This window comes from Urocampus carinirostris, chromosome 19 (genome assembly GCF_059441175.1).
Source record: "Urocampus carinirostris isolate Australia breed hairy pipefish chromosome 19, RoL_Ucar_1.0, whole genome shotgun sequence".
Classification (NCBI taxonomy): domain Eukaryota; kingdom Metazoa; phylum Chordata; class Actinopteri; order Syngnathiformes; family Syngnathidae; genus Urocampus; species Urocampus carinirostris.
Genome location: NC_142367.1, coordinates 25,275,047 through 25,301,410, shown reverse-complemented (window position 1 = coordinate 25,301,410; position 26,364 = coordinate 25,275,047). Strand labels below are relative to the sequence as shown.

General features: G+C 43.7%; 1 protein-coding gene across 3 annotated transcripts in view; it reads right to left on the bottom strand.

Annotated features, from left to right (window-relative positions):
* Positions 1-18,403: 18,403 nt before the first annotated feature.
* nrg3b (neuregulin 3b) overlaps positions 18,404-26,364 on the bottom strand; it is a 422,858-nt gene continuing 414,897 nt past the window's right edge. For all 3 annotated transcript variants that reach the window (XM_088323857.1, XM_088323856.1, XM_088323855.1), the window contains one exon: positions 18,404-19,301. In XM_088323857.1, coding sequence (XP_088179983.1) covers positions 18,830-19,301 — 472 coding nt within the window. In that variant the 3' untranslated portion in view covers positions 18,404-18,829. The remainder of the gene's footprint in view (positions 19,302-26,364) is intronic.

Below are 26,364 nucleotides of genomic sequence, written 5' to 3'. Positions count from 1 at the left end.
CCCATTTTTGATCCCGACCACGTCTACTCTCCTTTCCTGGCTTTCGACTCGCTTCTGACCCAGACCACGTTTTTGCTCTCCTGTCCCGGCTACTGACCCGTTTTTCCGTTTTCGACACCGCTATCGCTCGCCACGGAAGGTCCACTTCCGCGTTCAGAGCGACCTGCTTCCTGCATCCAGCAATCACCGGATCGTTGGCGCAACCCGTTCTCTTTCTTCCAATAAAACAGGACCGAGTTTAAATACTGACATTTATTTCTCTCTCTCTGTCTATTGCTCTCTCTCCTGTCCGTCTCCCGGCTTGGACCCGTTTTTGATCCTGACCACGTCTACTCTCCCGTCCCGGCTTTCGACCTCTTTGTCTCCGACCACATCTACTCTCCTTTCCTGGCTTACGACTCGCTTCCAACCACGTTTTTGCTCTCCTGTCAGTCCGTCTGCTAACCTCTGTTTATACAAGGCAAGCCTTTCTCGACCCTGACTCCCACCTGTCCCTTTTTTGCTCCCGTCTGTCTCCGGCTACGACCTGTTTTCATCCTGACCACGTCTGCTCTCCCGTCCTGCAGGTTGAAATATGTCCACTTGATGTTGCCAAAGCCAGCTGCCTCGAACAAAGACACTGTACTTGTATTTATTTCTCTCTCTCCATCTTTCTCTTCCTCCCTTTCTCTCTCTCTCTCTCTCTCTCTCTCTCTCTCTGTCTACCTCCCTCCCTCCATTTTCTCTCATTCTTTGTCTCTCTCTTTCAGTCTCTTTTTTTGCTCCTCTATGTCTCTTTCTCTCTCTGTTTTATTTTTTTTTTACCTTATTTTGCTTTCTCTTTATTATTTCCTTTTCTAGAGACACAAAGACACTGTACTTCTCTTTATTTATCTCCCCTCTCTCTCTCTCTCTCCCTCTCTCCCCTTTTCTCCCACTCTGTCTCTTTCACTCTCTGTGTCTCTCTTTTTCTCTTCCTTTGTTGCTCTTTGTCTCTTTCTCTCTGTCTTTGAACCTCTTTTGCTCTAACTTCCTTTTTCCTTTTCTCTCTTTTCTTTCTCTCTTCATACCCTTCGTGCTTTCTTTTCTCTTTTCTCTCCTGTCTTTTTATTTCTCTGGATTTCTTTCTTCCTCTCCCTTTCTTCCCCCCCCCCCTCACGACTCTTTATCTTTTGTTTCTCACGCTCTCTCCCTCTCTCTCTTTTTCTTTCTTTGTCCCGCCCTCTCTCCTTTTCCCTCCCTCTTTCTTTTTTTTTCTTTATCTCTTTTTTTTTCTCTTTAATCTACTGGTCCGGCCCCCGACAGAATGTTTGTTCTATCGTGTGGCCCTCCCAGTAAAATGAGTTTGACACCTCTGTCCTAGAGGTTCAAGCTCTTGGTGATTGGTGGTGATACCTTGGGGGTTGTTGATCATTTCTTTTGTTGTTTTTAAAGTTTTTTAAACATCTAATACTAACACAAACCAATACCATCAAAAGGTTTTCTGTACTTACCAGAACAATCGTCTTCCGAGAAAACCCTTGGTATCATCAAGGTCCTGCTCAGGAGTTGCAGAAGCATAATGCAGGAAAACAGAGTTCAGTGGTCTTTTTCCTGGAAAGAGTTCCATACTTGTGGAGTCAAGTATCTTGGAAACAGTATCTATAACACCAGAAGCAAAAGCCGTGGTCCAAGAGGCAGGTGAAGGGTCGGTGATCCAGCAGGCAGCAAAGGTGGGAGTCCAAGAATCCAGCAGGCAGTCATCGTGGTCCAGAAGAGTAAGCAAGGGTTGGGGATAAACAAGACTTAAGAATGAACAATGAGCAATGAACTAGCACCAAGCAAAGGAAACAGAGGGTTCAAACAGTGAAGAGAGAGGTGTGATTAGAGAGTAATCAGGACAAGTGACACCAGGTGTGGGGTGGAGGTTAAATCCAGGAAGTGAGTGACCAAATAAGGTATGGCCAGTCCTGCACTCAGGTGTAGTGTACTCAAGTGTCATCTTAGACCAGGGGTGTCAAACATGCGGCCCGGGGGCCAGATCAGGCCCGCTAAGGGATTGAATCCGGCCCGCGAGACAACGCTCAATGAAGCACAAGGGAAAAACGAGCTGCAGGTTGAAATAAGTCCACTTGATGTTGCCAAAGCCAGGTGCCTCTCACAAGACAGTGTACTTGTATTTCTCTCTCTCTCTCTCTCTCTCTCTCTCTCTCTCTCTCTCTCTTTTCCTCCCTTTTTCTCTCACTCTCTATGTCTCTCTATCACTTTCTGTGTCTCTTTCTCTTTCTTTGTTTCTCTTTGTCTCTTTTTCTCTCTGTCTTTTTACCTCTTTTGCCCCCTCTTCCATTTTTCCTTTTCTCTCTTTCGCTCTCTCCTGCTTTCCCCTTCTCTCCTTCTCCCATTCTCTCTTTCTCTCCTTCTCTTTACTCTCCTTCCCTCTTTCTCTCTTTCTATTTCTCTTTGGATATCATTCTTTCTCTCTCTTTCTTTCCCCCTCTCTCACTATTTGTCTTTATATCTTTTTTGTTTCTCACATTCTCTCTCTCTCTCTCTCTCTCTCTCTCTCTCTCTCTCTCTCTCTCTCTCTCTCTCTCTCTCTCTCTCTCTCTCTCTCTCTCTTTTCCTCCCTTTTTCTCTCACTCTCTATGTCTCTCTATCACTTTCTGTGTCTTTCTCTTTCTTTGTTTCTCTTTGTCTCTTTTTCTCTCTGTCTTTTTACCTCTTTTGCCCCCTCTTCCATTTTTCCTTTTCTCTCTTTCGCTCTCTCCTGCTTTCCCCTTCTCTCCTTCTCCCATTCTCTCTTTCTCTCCTTCTCTTTACTCTCCTTCCCTCTTTCTCTCTTTCTATTTCTCTTTGGATATCATTCTTTCTCTCTCTTTCTTTCCCCCTCTCACTATTTGTCTTTATATCTTTTTTGTTTCTCGCATTCTCTCTCTCTCTCTCTCTCTCTCTCTCTCTCTCTCTCTCTCTCTCTCTCTCTCTCTCTCTCTCTCTCTCTCTCTCTCCTCTCTCTCTCTCTCTCTCTCTCTCTCTCTCTCTCTCTCTTTTCCTCCCTTTTTCTCTCACTCTCTATGTCTCTCTATCACTTTCTGTGTCTCTTTCTCTTTCTTTGTTTCTCTTTGTCTCTTTTTCTCTCTGTCTTTTTACCTCTTTTGCCCCCTCTTCCATTTTTCCTTTTCTCTCTTTCGCTCTCTCCTGCTTTCCCCTTCTCTCCTTCTCCCATTCTCTCTTTCTCTCCTTCTCTTTACTCTCCTTCCCTCTTTCTCTCTTTCTATTTCTCTTTGGATATCATTCTTTCTCTCTCTTTCTTTCCCCCTCTCACTATTTGTCTTTATATCTTTTTTGTTTCTCACATTCTCTCTCTCTCTCTCTCTCTCTCTCTCTCTCTCTCTCTCTCTCTCTCTCTCTCTCTCTCTCTCTCTTTTCCTCCCTTTTTCTCTCACTCTCTATGTCTCTCTATCACTTTCTGTGTCTCTTTCTCTTTCTTTGTTTCTCTTTGTCTCTTTTTCTCTCTGTCTTTTTACCTCTTTTGCCCCCTCTTCCATTTTTCCTTTTCTCTCTTTCGCTCTCTCCTGCTTTCCCCTTCTCTCCTTCTCCCATTCTCTCTTTCTCTCCTTCTCTTTACTCTCCTTCCCTCTTTCTCTCTTTCTATTTCTCTTTGGATATCATTCTTTCTCTCTCTTTCTTTCCCCCTCTCTCACTATTTGTCTTTATATCTTTTTTGTTTCTCACATTCTCTCTCTCTCTCTCTCTCTTATCTCTCTCTTTCTCCCTTTCTCTCTTTCATTGTCCCACCCTCTCTCCCTTTCTCTCCTTCACTTTGTCTTTTTTCTTTCTCTCTTTTCATTTCCCTCTAATCTACTAGTCCGGCCCCCGAGAGAATGTTTGTTCTATCGTGTGGCCCCCGAGGTAAAATGAGTTTGACACCCCTGTCTTAGACAGTTCTATCAAACAATAAACTTCTTAAATACCTGGGTCATTGGGACTTCCTGGGGTTGGCCTTGGGCCTATCACTTTCCAGGTTGTTTTTTGGGGTAACGAGACATGAAACACGTAGTACAAGTTTCAATGGTTACCAGTAGCAGGTATAACCTCTTGATCCGACTCAGATGGAGCACTTTCGTCATCTGGGCGCCGTTGTTTCTCTGTGTAAAGTGTCATGCTACTCTCCAGAGACTAGCTGAACCTCGGCATTGACGGCTGGCGGCGTTTGACATTCCTGATACCGATCGCATCGTACTTTATGCCGGCTAACTATTAGCTTACATAGCGCAATTAGCTGTTTATGATATGTATATAAACAGTTAATAGGAAAACAAAGCGTCCATTTCCAGTATCGCAACTGAAGGAAAATCAAAATACAAGCATTAAAGGAAATCAAAATATAAGCATAGAATGTTTTGTTAGATGATGCTGCTTATTGTATGAACGTAAGAGGATATCTGCATGAGCGCGTGACGGGGGGAACAGGATGTGTGGTGTGAAAAAGTGCAAGAATGGAATGTTCTAGAACCGACGTTAACTACCACAAACAGGGTGTAGACTCAGAGTCAGTTGATAAACAACTGCCAGGAAAACCACAACCAGGAGGGGCCAATCAGAGCGAGCTAAGGATAACTGCAATATACACATAGCCAATAGAATTATGCTAGGATGTTTTTTGCTGTGCTATTTGCATATTGTATAGTATAGTATATTAACAGGGACCCGAGACCCAGTTGTTTGTAATAGATTTGTGTATTAGGAATAAATCCACTCGCGTGTGAAATTCCGGCTTCCTGATACCTTTCTATTGCAGAACGAGCGCGTGTTTTGTTGGGTGACAAATTGGAGGCAGATTACTAATGTAAGTGTGTATTGATAAATAAATAATTCCAACACAACCAAGCGGCAAATATTATCCTAACCATTTACAGATACGGTGTTTCGAACCGTGAACCGTGAACTACCGCATGAGGAGATGATTAGCAAATCAAACAAAAAAGTAATTTACTGCCACCTACGGACCTGGATGAATGTGACACTTACTTGGTTTATCAATGGTAGAAAGCAACAATACTTGTTGGAGAAAATGAAGGTTCGAGAATAGTTTAATTCTTCTTTTTTTTTTTGAAAAAAAAATCTCATTGTGTTTATTTTTTCCGAGCTGTTACCTATGTCTTTTTGTTCTCTATTTACTTTTTTCCTACATTTCTTTCTTTTCTTTTTTTCTGGCTTTTCTTCTACATTTTTCCTTTTTTTTTCTCTTCCTTTTGTTTCTTTTTTTTTCTCAGCTTTTTACTACTTTTTCATTTTGGTATTTTTTTCTTTTTTGTTCTATTCCCCCCTTCCTTTAAGTCAATCTGTGCATGATTTTACATCATATTTAGTCATGTTGGGATAAAAAAAGCAAAACCAACCCGAAGAGCCGTTTAGGACCCAAAAGAGCCGGTTCCTTTTAGTGAGCCGAGCCGAAGAAGCCGGTTCTTGAAAAACTCTACTAACTTTACTCAACTTCGTTCGACTCGACTTCAAAATACCGCATTCAGGACACAAAGTCAGGGGAACTCATGAATTTTTCCCTTCATGCACTGTAACTTTGACTTAAGTGGCTTCTTAATTAGTAATTTCGAGCCCTCATTTTTGTGCGCTGGCTAGATTTTCTTGCGCGCTGAGAATGTGCGCGCGTCCGATTCCCCCCCGGTTACCCTCTTGTCGTTTCGAGACTGATCGGTAACGACAGGAACTTAGAGGGTCACTTGGCGCAGTTAGCTCCTGCTGCAGGCTGACATGTTGAGCTGGTATGCAAAAATATCTCCTATTTTCTTCTCATTCTACACAGGAGAACTAAGATCTAAGGTCCATTTGTGTGGCTATCAGGGTTGGGTAGGGTTACTTGAACTGGATTACTTTTAATGACTTTTGGATTACTCCAATAGCAAATATGCTAATAAAAGACAAAAGAAACTAAATATGAATAAAATGACTCCATTTTGTGCAGGCTTGGTTTCTGTGGCATTTTATGTTCGTTTTGCCGGAGATCAAAGAGATCAAAGCCAGGAGAGAAAGCTTACCACGTGTTGTGAGTCATCATTTTATTCATATTTAGTTTTTTTTTTGTCTTTTATTAGCATATTTGGTATTGGAGTCATCCAAAAGTCATTGAAAGTAATCCAGTTCAAGTAACCCTACCCAACCCTGGTTGGTGAACAGTGTTGGGCGCAAAAACTGGAAACAAAATACTTAGTTTGTAGGTACTTCGTTTAAAAAGTACTTTATTGACCACTTAGATTACTTAGTAACCAATTCCAGGGTTCGTACACCTTGTTTATAGCCAAGTTTTATTTTTTTTCCCCAGAAGAAATCCAGCGTGATCGTGAAAAACCAGGCAAAAAAATTGAGGGTAACATTTGGTTATGTTTTGGTCACTTTGAGTCCCCATAGTTTGTATTCTTCCTTGTGCATTTAGCACTCGTTTTTGGTTGAAAATCAGCCTACATAGATAGAATATTTAATAAACAAATTTTGATGGCGGTGAGCGGTCTCTAGTGGTAGCCTCAGGGACTGCTCTTAAACTATATTTCCTTCATAAAGCGAGGTAAATGTTTGTTAGAGGTGCTTGTATAGAAGTACAGAGACCGCCTTGCTACTTTGTGCTTTGTCTTTATTGTCCTTGATACCAACGTAGCGTGCATTGTGTTCTGAGGACAGCACACAGCAAATGCTATCACAGGGGCAGGTTCGGGAGGGCTTTGTTTTTTGGGCGTGACTCTGTTTGCGGGTCATTGATAGGCCGTCAGTCAAAGACTGCATGTCTGGCGTACTGCTACAGCTAGGCTAACAACACTCTTAAACCAACCCTGTATCTCACCAACACCAGCTCCATTACCCCTGAAACGGATGACCTGGAGCTACAACTCGTGGGAAACCGCGACTTCTCGTTAAGTCCACGGATTTCTTCTTTTTCCATTGTGCTCTTAGCACTCGTCGGCATGACAGAATACAGCGGCATTAGGTGGGCAAATCATACATATATAGAAACACTGTCCCTTTAACTTTCGTATTAAAGCAGGGGCCTCAAATTATTTAACCTGGGGACCGCAGTTGGCCGAGAGTTTGAGACCCCTGCTCTAAATCATCATGGGCTTTAATGGAGGCGCAACACTACTTAGCTGTTATTTACTTTTCTGTACTGGTCCTGGTCCCGCATTAAGTATTTTACCGGGGAGATGAGATCTTTCCATACTCTCTCGTTCAAATCTCGATCTGAATCTCAGTCTTCCCGTCTGCTTCTGTGTTTTATTGAGATCACAAGACATGGAAAAGTACTGGTATTTTGAGACAAAGACAAAAGACCAAAGACCAAAGACCACCCCCCTGGAAACGTAAACAAAGACAGGAAGACTAAGAGACGCCAAAAGGGAACATCAAACTGATTAGAAATACACACCTTGAGTAAATACGTTTAAGCCTACTTTACAATTACTGTTCCACTGTCGTCGTCAACGTTTGAATTCCGTGACTTTAAAAATGAAGAAAGACAATTTTTCTATGCTCAGCAGTCTCACCTGAGTCCGTTAGCTGGCTCGCCTGATTCCTTCTGACACCGATGCGTCAGGCTAAGATTTAAGAAGACAACAGCTCAGGTGGTGTGAGAGCTGGAGTCAGTTTTGAGGTCTTGTTTTGATTTAACTTTTATCGTTCCTGCACAATTCTCCTAAAATCCTAATCCAAGATATTTTGAGAATATGCTACTGACGTTGAGTCATCTGAGTTGGAACGCCCAGAAATAGAAGGATTTTTATGCAATTAAATGCCTGCAATTGAGTGGATAATGGGCATCTTAGCTGGAAAACAATATCTTAAAGCCTTACCTGGTACCTTGTCAAATTTCATCACAATCTGAAAAACGAAACATCATATTTTACACTTTTTATGTGGCCATTTGGAAACGACCAGTTCACCGGCCTTAAAACGTTTCGTGTATCTACTTTAGACATTGTGAAGGAGTTGTAAATGTTTGACTCAATGATTGTGCACGCTTGCGCATAACAGCGATGAGTAAAAATAAATCACGAAATGCCTTAGCTCTGATTTGATTGCACCCATAAAAAATGGCATGAAATAATGTCGGAACTTTCGTTGTCAAACCAATCATCATTCAATTTTGTTACTAGTGGCTGAAGATATTCAGAACCTATTGGAGACAATATCTGTTCTATCAAACTGGCCTGTTTAAGTAAATGAAGCCTGCGGACCGTGATAAAAAGCCTGCTATTGGCCGGGGAAACTGTCAATCAAAAGGAGAGGGCGAACTACCATATTCGGAATATTTTTACGAGTCAGTTTTTTTTAAGGGGAGCTTTTGGAACAAGTACAAAATATATTTTTTTTTACATGAAATTCCGAAACAACTGCGTCTGCCAAATTTGCAGTCTGTGGCTGTCTGGCCAATTTCCAAACAGTTTGAACACCCCTGCACTAAATAATACCCATTATGCCTTTTAAGTAGGTCCCAAGAACACAAGAGAGTGACACTGGAGTAAAAGCTAAAGAAACATGGTTAAATTATTAAAAACGTACGCTGCCTCTTGAGCATGACAACGCTAATTTTCAGCATAAAAATAAACGGCGCCAACCTTCTGCGGGTTCTGATTGGCTCCCTGTCGCTATTCAAACCCTGTCCTGGTACTCCCCTGTTGTCAGTCCGTCTGCGAACCTCTGTTTATACAAGGCAAGCCTTTTTTGGATTCCCGCCTGTCCCGTTTTTGCTTCCGTTTGTCTCCGGCTACGACCTGTTTTGATTCCGACCACTTCTGCTCTTCTTGTGGATTATTGGAGTCGAGCTTGACATAAAGAGAACACATGAGTTTAAAACGGGAAATTCCAGGCTTGTTTCTCCCAAGTGTAAATGAAAGAAAAACATGACGCAATTTGGTCCTGATTCCGTTCCGGTCGTGACACATCCCCCTGTGTTTCCTTTCTATGATGTATTCTTAATCTTTAACCTTTAATACACTATCATCTAACTTTCTTTAAGAAATAAACAAACCTCATAAACCTCTGCCCCCTGTTAAAAAATACATGAAAAAAAAACGATTCAATTTGAAATGACACCGACGGTGTTTCAATAAGTCTGAGAAATTCCCAGCAAAAGAAAACTATGACCTTGATTTAAATAATCAGATGCAATCAAACACAAATCGAAGGCTAGCGTGTTTTGTGAAATCTTGTCATGCTTTGAAATGCTAATTCCGTTCAGGATAGAAGAATACACGCGTTGTATGTCAATTTTTGCATATACACTGAGCTTTAGAATGTAAATCAAATAATTTTTCATTTACCCAAGGTACTGAATTCCATTAGAACAACTAGTACTCATTAAACATAAGTTTTGCTAATAATGATACAGTGTTCACTTGATACTTGCAGTTCCAAAACTGACCACATTAGGTATATTTAAGGGATTCTATTCAAAATGTTGTCACGGTGGCCATGGCGCCCAATTGGCCCCGCCCTTGTGCAGGGTTGGGTAGGGCTACTTTAACTTGATTACTTTCAATGACTTTTGGATGACTCCAATATCAAATATGCTAATAAAAGACAAAAGAAACTAAATATGAATCAAATGATGACTCACAACACGTGGCAAGCTTTCTCTCCTGGCTTTGATCTCCGGCAAAACGAACATCAAATGCGACAGAAACAAAATGAAAATAAATCATTTTTGCCGTTCCATGTATTCCGTTACTCCCCAAGCCTGCACAAAATTTAGTAATTATATTCATATTTAGTTTCTTTTGTCTTTTATTAGCATATTTGGTATCAGAGTAATCCAAAAGTAATTGAAAGTAATCCAGTTAAAGTAACCCTACCCAAAACTGCCCGTGTGGCACCAGCTGCCGCTTGTTGACATAATGGCTCCCTGTCAGTATTTAAACTCTGTCCTGTCAGTCCCTTTTTGTCGGGCCGTCTGCGAATCTCCGTTTTTACACAGCAAGCCCTTTTTCGCCTGTCCCGTTTTTTGCTCCTGTTTGTCACCCGCTGTTTTGATCTCGACCACGTCTGCTCTCCCATCCCAAATTACGATTTGTTTTGATCTCGAACCACGTCTGCTCTCCCGTCCCGAATAACGATCCGTTTCTGATCTCGACTACGTCTGCTCTCCCGTCCCAAATTACAATTTGTTGTGATCTCGTACCACGTCTGTTCTCCCGTCCCAAATAACGATCCGTTTTTGATCTCGACTACGTCTGCTCTCCCGTCCCGAATGACGACCTGTTTTGATCCTGACCACGTCTACTCTCCTCTCCTGGCTTTCGACTTGTTTCCGATCCCGATTACGTTTTTTGCTCTTCTATCTCGGCTACTGACCCGTTCCTGACACCGCCATCAGCGTCTGGGCAACCTACTCCCCGCGACCAACGATCTCCGGATCGTGTGTGGGCTCCTTTCCCTTCTTCCCAATAAAACTGTGAGGAACGTTACGCGAGTGGGTCCCGTTTCCATTCTAGTTTCTGACAAATGTATATTATAGGGTAACACAATTAATGTCCTAGTTGTGTCCACCTATATTTAGGGGATGCTACATAAAGAGTCAATGTTTTTGGAAAATGTTCATAAAAATGACTTAATTCGTTTCAGTCCAAACCTAACATTCTTAGCTCACGGACCCAAATGCAAAACACAAGCAGATGTGATCAAACCCCAACAACAGAAATATACAACAGAAATCCTTACCATCAAACCATAAGAACTTTAGTATTTGTTCATGTCATGATTACAGATTCCGTTGGCGCCAACAGCCACAGGACCTGATTGGCTGTTGGACTCTTTTCAAACTCCCGCCTTCCGAAAGGAACCCGTCAGACCGTCTGCAAACCTATGCTCTCAGCTAGGCAAGCTTGTGTACTCTCCGACACTATCCTGCCCTGTTTTCCTGCCTGATACCTGTTGCCGCCCTTTTCTCTGGACCTGTTTCTGCTGTTGCTCCTCCGTCCCGGCCATCGACCTGTTTTGCCCTGTTTCCTGCCTGATACCTGTTGCCGATCTTTTTTCTGGACCCGTTTCTGCTTTTGCTCCTCCGTCCCGGCCATCGACCTATTTTGCCCTGTTTCCTGCCTGAAACCTGTTGCCGACCTCTTTTCTGGACCCGTTTCTGCTTTTGCTCCTCCGTCCTGTCCATCGACCTGTTTTGTCCTGTTTCCTGCCTGATACCTGTTGCCGACCTTTTTTCTGGACCTGTTTCTGCATTTGCTCCACCGTCCCGGCCATTGACCTGTTTTGCCCTGTTTCCTGCCTGATACCTGTTGCCGATCTTTTTTCTGGACCCGTTTCTGCTTTTGCTCCTCCGTCCCGGCCATCGACCTGTTTTGCCCTGTTTCCTGCCTGATACCTGTTGCCGACCTCTTTTCTGGACCGGTTTCTGTTTTGCTCCCCCGTCCTGGCCATCGACCTGTTTTGCCCTGTTTCCTGCCTGATACCTGTTGCCGACCTCTTTTCTGGACCCGTTTCTGTTTTACTCTCCCGTCCCGGCCATCGACCTGTTTTGCAGTGTTTTGCCCTGTTTCCTGCCTGATACCTGTTGCCGACCTCTTTTCTCGACCCGTTTCTGTTTTGCTCCCCGGTCCCGGCCGTCGACCTATTATGTCCTGTTTCCTGCCTGATACCTGTTGCCGACCTCTTTTCTGGACCTGTTTCTGCTTTTGCTCTTCCTGACACCTGTTGCCGACCTCCTTTCTGGACCTGTTTCTGCTTTTGCTCCTCCGTCCTGGCCATGACCTGACCTGTTTTTGCCCTGTTTCCTGCCTGAAACCTGTTGCCGACCTTTTTTCTGGACCCGTTTCTGTTTTGCACCTCCTTCCCGGCCATCGACCTATTTTGCCCTGTTTCCTGCCTAATACCTGTTGCCGACCTCTTTTCTGGACCCGATTCTGTTTTGCTCCCCCGTTCCTGGTCTGTGACAGTTCACACAATATAGAATGGTGTATACAGTCGGTTTCTCTTCACGATTTTTGATGCTGAGACAATATTTTGAGTTTTTTTTAATCTGTTTGAAGCCTGAAAAATGGCAATGTGTCAAAATGTTCTTCGAGTGGGGGCGCTATATTCGGATCGGAACAAAAAAGTGTTACCCAAGCCAAGTGACAGCTTGCGTGTATGGAATGTCAAACTATAGCGGGGATAAAAGAAGTCTGTGAGGTCCGTATGAAATCTGTCCGGTCGGTATTCCCGGAGGCCGATAGGGTTGACCGCTTCCTTGACCCGGTCCTGCCCGGCAATCAGTGCAGTCGAGGGGTCGACACGTCTTCCGGGAGGGTCCTTGTCAGCGTCTGTCATTCTAAGTCAGCAGTCAAAGTCTCTTAACGGGTCAGTAGCCAAAAGGCGAGCAAAAACGTGGTCGGGGTCGGAAGCGAGTCGTAAGCCAGGAAAGGAGAGTAGACGTGGTCGGGGACAAAAGAGGTCGAAAGCCGGGACGGGAGAGTAGACGTGATCAGTATCAAAACGTTTACCAGAAGTTTTGGCGGTGTCAGGGACGGAAAAACTGTTCGGTAGCCAGGACTGGGAGAGCAAGGTGTGGTCGGGGTCAGAAACGAGTCTGAGGCCGGGACGGGAGAGCACATGTGTTCAGGGGCAAAAGGGGTCGTAGCCGGAGACAGAGGGGAGCAAAAACGGGACAGATGGGAGTCAGGGTCAAAAAAGGCTTGCCTAATATACAATGAGGTTCTCAGACGGACTGACAATAGGGGACAGACAGGACTGGGTTTGAATAGCGATAGGGAGCCAATCAGAAAGGGGAATCTTCCGTAGCGAGTGATGACCATGTCAGGGACGGAAAAACTGGTCGGTAGCAGGGACTGGAGAGCAAGGTGCGGTCGGGGTTTGAAAACGAATCGTAAGCCAGAACGGAAGAGTAGACATAATAGGGGACAAAAAGGTCGTAGGCCGGGATAAGAGAACAGACGGTGTCAGGAGCAAATCAGGTTGTAGCTGGAGACAGACGGGAGCAAAAACAGGACAGGTGGGAGTCAGGGTCGAAAAAGGCTTGGCTAGAATTCAGTCCTGTGGAAAAAGTATCTACCCCCTTTCTGGTTTCTGTGTTTTTGTATATTAATCACTCACAAAGTTTCAAATCATCAAACCAATTTTAATATCACAGAGACAACCCAAGGAAACACAAAATGATGTGACTCACCTGTGCCCGCTCATTTGCCGCCATCCGCGGCTTCTGATTGGCTCCCTGTCACTATTTGGACCCAGTCCCCAATTGTCAGTCTGTCTGCGAAACTCAGTGTATACTAGGCAAGCCTTTTTCGACCCTGACTCCCACCAGTCCTGTTTTTTGCTCCCGTCTTTGACGCATTTTTTAACTTGACCACGTCTGCTCTCCCTTCCCGGATTTCGACCTCTTTTTGTCCCCGACCACGTCTACTCTCTTTTCCTGGCTTACCACTCGCTCCTGACCACGTTTTTGCTCCCTTGTCGCGGCTACTGACCCGTTTTTCTGTTGCCGACAGCGCCATCGCTCGCCACGGAAGATCCACTTTTGCGTTCAAAGCGACCTGCTTCCCGCATCCAGCGAACACCAGATCGTGGGAGCAACCCTGTCGCTTTCTTCCAATAAAATTTGTGAGAATCACAACGCAAGTGTGTCCAAATTACAATTTGTTGTGATGTCGAACCACGTCTGTTCTCCCGTCCCGAATAACGATCCGTTTCTGATCTCGACTACGTCTGCCCTCCCGTCCCGAATGACGACCTGTTTTGATCCCGACCACGTCTGCTCTCCCGTCCCAGCTTACGACCCTTTTTGTCCCCGACTACGTCTACTCTCCCGTTCTGGCTTACGATTCGTTTCTGACCCCGACCACGTCTCGCTCTCCCAGTCGCGACTACCGACCAGTTTTTCCGTTCCTGACACCGCCATCGCTCGCTACGGAAGATCCACTTCCGTGTTCGGATCACAATCAATCAATTCAAACCAATTGCTCTCTCCGGCCGCTAGAGGACAGTATTAAGTTCATATAGCGTGGTGGATTGGTTCAGGTGTAAAACTACATGAACTCAACTGTTAAATTTGGAGTTGACATTCTCTTACTGATCTGGATTCGGCCCCAGAGCAATGTTCCCTCTAATTTTCCTTACGGGTCTGAGCGTGTCACACAAAGTCGGTGAGCAACGCTTGAAACAACAGTGAGCAACGGCAATCCCAAGTGTGGCAACTATATCATTATCAAACATGTCCAAAGCTGGCAACAAGATTCTCTTGATATAATTGGAAATTTGAATGCAACACAAACTTTTTCTTTTCCGTGTTTTTTTTCTACTTTTTAAAAATTCCTTTAAAAAAAATCTCATTGTGTTTATTTTTTTCCAAGCTGTTACTTTTTTTTGTTCTCTATGTACTTTTTTTCCTACATTTCTTGCGTTTCTTTTTTTCTGGCTTTTTCTATTTTTTTCCTTCTTTTTTCTCCTCCTTTTGTTTCTTTTTTTCTCAGCTTTTCACTACTTTTTCATTTTGGTACTTTTTTCTTTTTTCTTCTATTCCCCCCTTCTTTTAAGTCGTTTTGTGCATAGTTTTACATAATATTTGGTCATGTTGGGATGAAAGAAGCAAAAACAACCCGAAGAGCCGTTTGGGACCCGAAAGAGCCGGTTCTTTTTAGTGAGCCGAGCCGAAGAAGCCGGTTCTCGACAAACTCTACTAACTTTACTCAACTTCGTTCTACTTCGACTCGATTTCAAAATACTGCATTTAGGACACAACGTCAGGGGAACCCGAATATTTTTACCTTCATGCACTGTAACTTTGACTTAATTGGCTTCTTAATTCGCAATTTCGAGCCCTGATTTTTGTGCGCTGGCTAGATTTTCTTGTGCGAGTTTAGAGGGAACACTGCCCCAGAGCCAGACTGAGCTCGACATCCCTGGAACAGTACCGAAAGTCCCTTGGTTTATTGCCTGCATGTAAACGTACCCACTTTCAAGTAATAGATTAGTATTTTGGGGTTTTACACGGCCACTGGACACAAGTCTTGCAGCAGTGCGCACTCGCCGTCTTGCTGCCTCGCTAATCTTCGGGGCCATCTGGCGTGGGGACGTGGAGGGGGGACCTTGTGGTCCCCTGCTACATTACTATTCCACTCACGGATACTGACACCAATTGAGTCGGGGAAGAGGCGCTACCTCGGCAACTGGGCCCTTATCGGACAAAATCGTCTCTTTCGATTTGGAGTTTATCGATCTCAAACAAATCTCGGCATCTTTCCGTGTTGGCCCTAAATAGGTTTTGTAATTTTTCCCCATCTTAAAAGACATATTTGTTTCTGGTTTTGGTCCTCCGTCCCGGCCATTGACCTGTTTTGCCCTGTTTCCTGCCTGACACCTGTTGCCGACCTCTTTTCCGGACCTGTTTCTGCTTTTGCTCCTCCGTCCCGGCCATCGACCTGTTTTGCCCTGTTCCCTGCCTGATACCTGTTGCCGACCTCTTTTCTGGACCTGTCTCTGCTTTTGCTCCTTTGTCCCGGCCATCGACCTGTTTTGCCGTTTCCTGCCTGATACCTGTTGCCGACCTCTTTTCTGGACCCGTTTCTGCTTTTGCTCCTCCGTCCTGTCCATCGACCTGTTTTGTCCTGTTTCCTGCCTGATACCTGTTGCCGACCTCTTTTCTGGACCTGTTTCTGCTTTTGCTCCTCCGTTCCGGCCATCGACCTGTTTTGCCCTGTTTCCTGCCTGATACCTGTTGCCGACCTCTTTTCTGGACCTGTCTCTGCTTTTGCTCCTTTGTCCTGGCCATCGACCTGTTTTTTGCCCTGTTTCCTGCCTGATTCCAATTTTAAAAGACATATTTGTTTCTGCTTTTGGTCCTCCGTCCCGGCCATCGACCTGTTTTGTCCTGTTTCCTGCCTGATACCTGTTGCCGACCTCTTTTCTGGACCTGTTTCTGCTTTTGCTCCTCCGTCCCGGCCATCGACCTATTAAGCCCTGTTTCCTGCCTGATACCTGTTGCCGACCTCTTTTCTGGACCTGTTTCTGCTTTTGCTCCTCCGTCCTTTCCATCGACCTGTTTTGCCCTGTTTCCTGCTTGATACCTGTTGCCGACCTCTTTTCTGGACCTGTCTCTGCTTTTGCTCCTTTGTCCTGGCCATCGACCTGTTTTTGCCCTGTTTTCTGCCTGATACCTGTTGCCGACCTCTTTTCTGGACCTGTCTCTGCTTTTGCTCCTTTGTCCTGGCCATCGACCTGTTTTTGACCTGTTTCCTGCCTGATTCCCATTTTAAAAGACATATTTGTTTTGTTTGTCTCATAAAAAGAGGTGACTTCCTTTAAAGCAGTGGTTCTCAATTAGAGGATCGAGCAACCCTGGGTGGGAGCCAGGCTCCGTTAAGGAGGGCGCAAGCACGTTTGACATTAGGAAATTTTTCATCTCATCTCATTAGCCGTACCGCTTATCCTCATTAGAGTCGCGGGGGCGCTGGAGCCCATCCCAGCCATCTCCGGGCAGTGGGCAGGGGACACCCTGAACTGGTTGCCAGCCAATCGCAGGGTACACAGGGACAGACAACTCATTCGCTCATTCCCACCTAGGGACAATTTGGACCGGCCAATCTACCTGAAATGCATGTCTTTGGAATGTGGGAGGAGACCGGAGTGCCCGGAGGAAACCCACGCAAGCACGGGGAGAACATACAAACTCCGCACAGGAAGTATGGAGCTGGATTTGAACCCACGACAGGTTCCCATGACATGAACTGTGCCGCACAAGCGCTAACCACTGCCCCGCCGTGCTGCCCTAGGAATTTTTTAATTTTTTCAATTCCCAGAATAAAGTGCAATTGTCCCTCCAATCCACTAGGCGGCAGTGACGTTCTCAGAGGCAGAGTGTTTTGTTTACATTTAGCCTCCACGAAGAGTAGGAGCATTGAGAATGAAGTGGAGACGCAAAGTTTAGAAGAAAAAAGAAAACAATAAAAGTATAACTGTTGTAAGGAGAGGCCAAGAGAGACAGGGTTAAGAGACGAACAAAAGTCACTTCCTGTAGCACTTCACTGCGACCTCGGAGGGAGACGAGCATTATCGTGTGTTTTAGAGTAAATATTTCACACCAGGGTTGGGTAGGGTTACTTGAACTGGATTACTTTCAATGACTTTTGGATTACTCCAATACCAAATATGCTAATAAAAGACAAAAGAAACTAAATATGAATAAAATAATGACTCACAACACGTGGTAAGCTTTCTCTCCTGGCTTTGATCTCCGGCAAAACGAACATCAAATGCGACAGAAACAAAATGAAAATCAATCCAAACAGCTTTTTGCCGTTCCATGTGTTCGGTTACTCCCCAAGCCTGCACAAAATTGAGTCATTTGATTCCTATTTAGTTTCTTTTGTCTTTTATTAGCATATTTGCTATTGGAGTAATCCAAAAGTCATTGAAAGTAATCCAGTTAAAGTAACCCTACCCAACCCTCTTTCACACGATATAATTAAATTGATTTTCTTGAATGCAACAGGCATAATAGTCACGATTACTAATGTGACTCACCTGTGCCCGCTGATTGGCTTCCTGTCAGTTTTTGAACCCAGTCCTGTCTGTCCCCTTTTGTCAGTCCGTCTGCGAACCTCAGTAAATTCTAGGCAAGCCTTTTTCGACCCTGACTCCCACCTGTCCCGTTTTTGCTCCCGTCTGTCTCCGGCTACGACCTGATTTGCTCCTGACCACGTCTGTTCTCTTATCCCGGCCTACGACCTTTTTGTCCCCTATTATGTCTACTCTCCCGTTCTGGCTTACGATTTGTTTTCAACCCCCGACCACACCATGCTCTCCAGTCCCGGCTACCGACCAGTTTTGCAGTCCCTGACATGGCCATCGCTTGCTACGGAAGATTCCCCTTTCTGATTGGCTCCCTATCATTATTTGAACCCAGTCCTGTCTGTCCCCTTTTGTCAGTCCGTCTGCAAACCTCAGTGAATTCTAGGCAAGCCTTTTTCGACCCCGACTCCCACATGTCCCGTTTTTGCTCCCGTCTGTCTCCAGCTACGACCTGTTTTGATACTGATCACGTCTACTCCCCCGTCCCGGCTTTCGACCTCTTTTGTCCCCGACCACGTCCATTCTCCTTTCCTGGCTTACGACTCGCTTCCGGCCTGACCACGTTTTTGCTCTCCTGTCCCGGCTACTGACCCGTTTTTTTTTCTGTTCCCGACACCGCCATCGTTCTCCACGGAAGATCCACTTCCGCGTTCAGAGCGAACTGCGTGTCCAGCAAATCCCCGGATCGTGGACGCAACCCTTTCTCTTCCTTCCAATAAAATTTATGAGAAACGCAACCCAATTGGTTCCTGTCTCCGTTCCGGTCCTGACACGACTTTGTGTACCAACAGTAAAGGGTTAAGCGTTTCGAGAACCGTGAAGGATTTTGAGTCGGTTGTCAAACCCCAACAATGAACAAGCAGCTCCTTAATTAACACTGTTATCATAGTCTTTATTTTGTCACAATTGTATGTCAAATATATATACGTCTATGTGACATATATTAGATGACATATACCGTATCATTTCTTTACAATAGAGAAACAACATAGAGACACACTATTTTGGTTTCTAGGTAGAAGCTCCCTTTAAATAGTGTTTTTCTTTTTTTTTTAAATCTTCTTCCGTTTTAGTTCCGGTTCACAGTTTCTTGTCTTGAGTTTATTCACAATGTGTGCTTGTTTTGAGTCATTTGCCTGAATGTTTTGGCATACTATTCCATTTTTTGGGTTCTTTTGCCCGTTTTCAGTTCAATCCGTTTGTCAGGCGGACTCAGGAATTGGTCCATGTGGCCACCCAGATGGTCTCACCCGCCAGACGGCAAAAAGGACTGCGAAACTTTGCAATGTGAATCCAATCAACTCCGATCCCCGTTGTGTCTGGAGACGGCCGAGGGGCGTTCGGGGTCCTCGGCGGTGGTATAACCTTGGCCGCTCGTCTTTAAAACCGAATAGCGTCCCCTTTGTCCGGTCTGTGTGACGCCGGAACCCGATGGATGGAATAGATTTTCCCGCTTTGATGCCTGATGGAGTTCCTCGGCGATTTCAAAGGCGGAGGAAGAGGGCGTCCGAGGGCAAAGACTAATGGGGATTTCAGGGCCGGCGGCAGGGACGAGCCGCCCCTCCGGGATCTGCTCGTCGCAATCCGAAAACCTTCCCTCAAGGTCGCGAGCCTGCAGCGAGGGGATAATGGGAACCGAACGGGCGTGCGTGGACTCTGCCGATCCCTTTTCTAAGCGGGTGCAAGGAACCTCGGTCCATCCTCTTCTCCCGGCAAAGTGAGAGCTCCCGCCGAGGAGGGTGCTGACCTTCCTCCCACTCGGATCACACCTTGAGGCGGGAGAGAAGGAAACGGGAATTAGAAGCGAGTCATTTACAATGACCTTTACGGTAGATTCGATATTTCTCATAAAAAGTCCTAGGGTCCGGCGATAAACCTTCGACAAAACCGAAACGTCTCGGGAATTTCGGCTTTTAATCACCGTGTGATTATTTATAGCCCAAAATCGCTACGTACGTGTTGAATTGAGTCATTGGGATCATGCCCATGGGCATACGTGACTGATATAGTTGACTATATACAGTGCATATCAAGAATATTTCCACCCAGGGATATTTTTTTGGGGACGGACAGGATTGATATCAAAACAGGATATCGAAATTAAACAGGACAACTAGACGGGTACGCAACTGGAAACCGATATTAAACAACAGGACGGACAGAATTGATATCAAAACAGGATATCGAAATTAAACAGGACAAAAAAAACGGGCGCGAAACTGGAAACCGATATTAAACAACGGGGCGGACAGGGTTGATATCAAAACTGGATATCGAAATTAAACAGGACAACTAGACGGGTGCGAAACTGGAAACCGATATTAAACAACGGGGCGGACAGGTATGATATCAAAACACGACATTGAAATTAAACTGGACAAACTAGACGGGTACGAAACTAGAAACCGATATTAAACAACGGGACGGACAGGATTGATATCAAAACAGGGTATCGAAATTAAACAGGACAAGCTAGACGGGTATGAAACTGGAAACCGATATTAAACAACGGGACGGACAGGATTAATATCAAAACAGGATATCGAAATTAAACAGGACAAACTAGACGGATACGAAACTGGAAACCGATATTAAACAACGGGGGGGACAGGTATGATATCAAAACACGACATCGAAATTAAACAGGACAAACTAGACGGGTACGAAACTGGAAACCGATATCAAACAACGGGACGGACAGGATTGATATCAAAACAGGATATCGAAATTAAACAGGAAAAACTAGACGGGTACGAAACTGGAAACCGATATTAAACAACGGGGCGGACAGGATTGATATCAAAACACGACATCGAAATTAAACTGGACAAACTAGACGGGTACGAAACTAGAAACCGATATTAAACAACAGGACGGACAGGGTTGATATCAAAACACGACATCGAAATTAAACTGGACAAACGAGACGGGTACGAAACTGGAAGCAGATATTAATCAACGGAACAGACAGGATTGATATCAAAACACGACATCGAAATTAAACTGGACAAACTAGACGGGTACGAAACTGGAAGCCGATATTAAACAATGGAACAGACAGGATTGATATCAAAACAGGATATCGAAATTAAACAGGACAAGCTAGACGGGTATGAAACTGGAAACCGATATTAAACAACGGGACAGACGGGATTGATATCAAAACAGGACATCGAAATTAAACAGGACAACTAGACGGGTGCGAAACTGGAAACCGATATTAAACAACGGGGCGGACAGGATTGATATCAAAACACGACATCGAAATTAAACTGGACAAACTAGACGGGTACGAAACTAGAAACCGATATTAAACAACAGGACGGACAGGGTTGATATCAAAACACGACATCGAAATTAAACTGGACAAACGAGACGGGTACGAAACTGGAAGCAGATATTAAACAACGGGGCGGACAGGATTGATATCAAACACGACATCGAAATTAAACAGGACAAACTAGACGGGTACGAAACTGGAAACCGATATCAAACAACGGGACGGACAGGATTGATATCAAAACAGGATATCGAAATTAAACAGGACAAACTAGACGGGTACGAAACTGGAAACCGATAACAAACAACGGGACGGACAGGATTGATATCATAACAGGATATCGAAATTCAACAGGACAAGCTAGACGTTTATGAAACTGGAAACCGATATTAAACAACGGGACGGACAGGATTGATATCAAAACAGGATATCGAAATTAAACAGGACAAACTAGACGGGTACGAAACTGGAAACTGATATTAAACAACGGGGCGGACAGGATTGATATCAAAACAGGATATCGAAATTAAACAGGACAAGCTAGACGGGTGCGAAACTGGAAACTGATATTAAACAACGGGGCGGACAGGATTGATATCAAAACAGGATATCGAAATTAAACAGGACAAGCTAGACGGGTATGAAAATGGAAACCGATATTAAAAAACAGGACAGACAGGATTGATATCAAAACAGGATATCGAAATTAAACAGGACAAGCTAGACGGGTATGCAACTGGAAACCGATATTAAACAACGGGGCGGACAGGTTTGATATCAAAACAGGATATCGAAATTCAACAGGACAACTAGACGGGTGCGAACCTGGAAGCCGATATTAAACAACGGGACGGACAGGATTGATATCAAAACAGGATATCGAAATTGAACAGGACAAACTAGACGGGTACGAAACTGGAAACCGATATTAAACAACGGGACGGACAGGATTGATATCAAAACAGGATATCGAAATTAAACAGGACAAACTAGACGGGTACGAAACTGGAAACCGATATCAAACAACGGGACGGACAGGAATGATATCATAACAGGATATCGAAATTCAACAGGACAAGCTAGACGTTTATGAAACTGGAAACCGATATTAAACAACGGGACAGACAGGATGGATATCAAAACAGGATATCGAAATCAAACAGGACAAGCTAGACGGGTATGAAACTGGAAACCGATATTAAACAACGGGACAGACGGGATTGATATCAAAACACGATATCGAAATTAAACAGGACAAAAATGGTGGGAACAAACTGGAAACCGATATTAAACAATGGGAAGGACAGGATTGATATCAAAACAGGATATCGAAATTAAACAGGAAAAACTAGACGGGAACGAAACTGGAAGCCGATATTAAACAATGGAACAGACAGGATTGATATCAAAACAGGACATCGAAATTAAACAGGACAAACTAGACGGGAATGAAACGGGAAACCAATATTAAACAACAGGACAGACAGGATTGATATCAAAACAAGATATCGAAATTAAACAGGACAACTAGACGGGTGCGAAACTGGAAGCCGATATTAAACAACGGGACGGATAAGATTGATATCAAAACAGGATATCGAAATTAAACCGGACAAATTAGACGGGTACGAAACTGGAAACTGATATTGAACAACGGGACGGACAGGATTGATATCAAAACACGATATCGAAATTAAACAGGACAAAAATGGTGGGAACAAACTGGAAACCGATATTAAACAACGGAAAAAACAGGATTGATATCAAAACAGGATATAGAAATTAAACAGGACAACTAGACGGGCGCAAAACTGGACACCGATATTAAACGACGGGACGGACAGGATTGATATCAAAACAGGATATCGAAATTAAACAGGAGAAACTAGACGGGTACGAAACTGGAAACCGATATTAAACAACGGGACGGACAGGATTGATATCAAAACAGGATATCGAAATTAAACAGGACAAACTAGACGGGTACAAAACTGGAAACCGATATTAAACAACAGGACGGACAGGATTGATATCAAAACAGGGTATCGAAATTAAACAGGACAAGCTAGACGGGTATGAAACTGGAAACTGATATTAAACAACGGGACAGACAGGATTGATATCAAAACAGGATATCGAAATTAAACAGGACAACTAGACGGGTGTGAAACTGGAAACCGATATTAAACAACCGGACAGACAGGTTTGATATCAAAACAGGATATCGAAATTAAACAGGACAAAAAAACGGGCGCGAAACTGGAAACCGATATTAAACAACGGGACGGAGAGGATTGATATCAAAACAGGATATCGAAATTAAACAGGACAAACTAGACGGGAACGAAACTGGAAACCGATATTAAACAACAGGACGGACAGGATAGATATCAAAACAGGATATCGAAATTAAACAGGACAACTAGACGGGTGCGAAACTGGAAACCGATATTAAACAACGGGACAGACAGGATTGATATCAAAAAATGATATCGAAATTAAACAGGACAAGCTAGACGGGTATGAAAATGGAAACCGATATTAAACAACGGGACAGACAGGATTGATATCAAAACAGGATATCGAAATTAAACAGGACAACTAGACGGGTGCGAAACTGGAAACCGATATTAAACAACGGGACAGACAGGATGGATATCAAAACAGAATATCGAAATTAAACAGGACAACTAGACGGGTGCGAAACTGGAAACCGATATTAAACAACGGGGCGGACAGGTATGATATCAAAACACGACATTAAAATTAAACCGGACAAATTAGACGGGTACAAAACTGGAAGCCGATATTAAACAACGGGACAGACAGGATTGATATAAAAACTGGATATCGAAATTAAACAGGACAACTAGACGGGTATGAAACTGGAAACTGATATTAAACAACGGGACGGACAGGATTGATATTAAAACAGGATATCGAAATTAAACAGGACAACTAGACGGGTGCAAAACTGGAAACTGATATTAAACAACGGGACAGACAGGATTGATATAAAAACTGGATATCGAAATTAAACAGGACAACTAGACGGGTATGAAACTGGAAACTGATATTAAACAACGGGACGGACAGGATTGATATTAAAACAGGATATCGAAATTAAACAGGACAACTAGACGGGTGCAAAACTGGAAACTGATATTAAACAACGGGACAGACAGGATTGATATCAAAACAGGATATCAAAATTAAACAGGACAAACTAGACAGGAACCAAACTGGATATCGATATTAAACAGGACAAAATAGACGGGAACAATACCGGACAGGAAACACAAGCAGGAAGCCGGAGTCAAAACCCACGTCTTACGGGTGCAGAGGTTCGTTGATGGACTGACAAAGGATGAGTGAGAGCACTGAGCTTAAATAGAAGGGAAGCCAATCCGTCAACGAGCTGCAGCTGGCGTCACGCGGGCAGGGCCAATTGGGCGCCATGGCAACCGTGACATAATATTTACAATGAAAAAAAATGAAAACGAAGTTGTGGAAAAAATATTGGCAAAATAATGTTGAGAGGAAGATAAAAACTAAGGGTTTATAATACTACTCCCCCCTGTGGTGACAATACTTCTCAGGCGAATGGTTGAGCGGTTCACAAGGTGATAAAAGCTTTTGAAGTAAGGAAAACATTTTACTTAACTGTAGGAACTCTATGTAACTAAGACAATTCTAATTCCAATTACCGTAAATTCCGGACTATAAGCCGCTACTTTTTTCCCAAACTTTCAACCCTGCGGCTTATTCATCGATGCGGCCAATTTATGTCATTTTTCTAACGGCCGCCGGCGGCGCTCGAGTACAAAAGGTAAGATTTAGGCCGGTGGAATATATGCGCCGAGGAAGACTGCAACTTCTTAGCTTGTGCACAAATTAAATTAGCGTAGACATAATCTCATCTTGCAAATTGCAAAAAGAAAGGCACTTGAAAGATGAGGACGATTTGCCGTGCTTACTACAAGTACGGTATGTTTTTTTAACAGGGATGTTAACTGTGTTGCGAGCGTGTTTCTAGTAGCAATTTGCTACCCTTCACAGGCACGGTTTGGGATGAAAGTTATAATATAATTATTAAAGCTTTGAAAACTCTCTGGGTGTACCGTCTTTCTTTGTAAATATGTGTAACCGATGTATAATATGTATTTGCAACTGTATATTTTTGTAATGGATTTATTTTAGAAACTTATTCTGATATGTTTTGAACGAGCAAATGAGAAAGAAGGGGCGGGGCAAACGCGGGCTGACAGGAAGTGGAGTAAAGGTGAGACGTGTTTGTGGATATATAGTTTTCCCACTCTTACCTTTGGAAATATACACTTTTTTTCCTTGGATTACTTTCAACGGGCACCCGGACTCTGCAGGTCTGCATCAAACCTTAAGTACCGGTATCATTTTCCGTTCATTTTGCCGGCTGTGTTTTTTGTACTGGGTATGAGTTAATTTCGCGTTTGTATTGCGTATTTTCAATGTGTTTGCATGCGGCTAATACACAGGTGCGGCTTGTGTATGTACGAAGTCGGTTTTCCTCCCGAAATGTGGTGGGTGCGGCTTATAATCAGGTGCGCTCTATAGTCAGCATTTTACGGTATTATTCTCACATTTTAGTCAATGAATGACGAATGTACAATTATCACATCTTCCCCAAAATTGAGATATAAAATCATTTTAGTGACGTTGGGTTAGGGTATAAAACTTGAAAACGTGAAGAAGTTGGTTCACACAAACCAAAGCGATATGCCGTTACCCCATATTTGTATTCCCACCCAGCCTTTGCAGAAAGCCACTGTTATTGCCAGCCTTGAGAGACTGTTTGTAGCATAACCAAGTTTCTATAATTGTATTACTTCCCCTCGGTATTTCGCAAGCTGGAGGTAAATCCTGCAGATCAAAACATTTCTAAAAATAAACCCTCATGCCAAGTGCCGTCGTGTCCTTATCCGAGTCGGGTAAATATGTTTTGATGCCGGATAATAAATGTGCCGACGAACGGCTCGGGATTGGTTGTCTCGATACGGGGATAACGTGGAGTTTCAACTCTGTTTTGAGACTTTATCCGTTATCACCCTTTGTCTTTATCCATTACTTTTTCTTCACTACCGTCGGAATTTGCCCTCGTTTTACCTCTTGCTACTCCGGGGGTGGGCAAACTACGGCCCGTGAGCAGGCTTTTCCGTTGCCAACTTTTCCCCTTATTGTCCCTTTGTCCTACAGAAATACTGCAACAAACTACTAAATAAAAACAACAAAAATACCACAGAAATCCTACAAAAATCAGAGTGCAGAAATACTACAAAAATACTACAGATATACAACAAAAAGTTCTTTTACGGAAATACCACAGAAATACGACAAAAATACCACAGAAATACGACAAAGATCAGAGTGCAGAATTACTACAAAAATACTACAGATATGAAACAAAAAGTTCTTTTACAGAAACACTACAGAAATACGACAAAAATACCACAGAAATCCTACAAAAATCAGAGTGCAGAATTACTACAAAAATACTACAGTTATACAACCAAAAA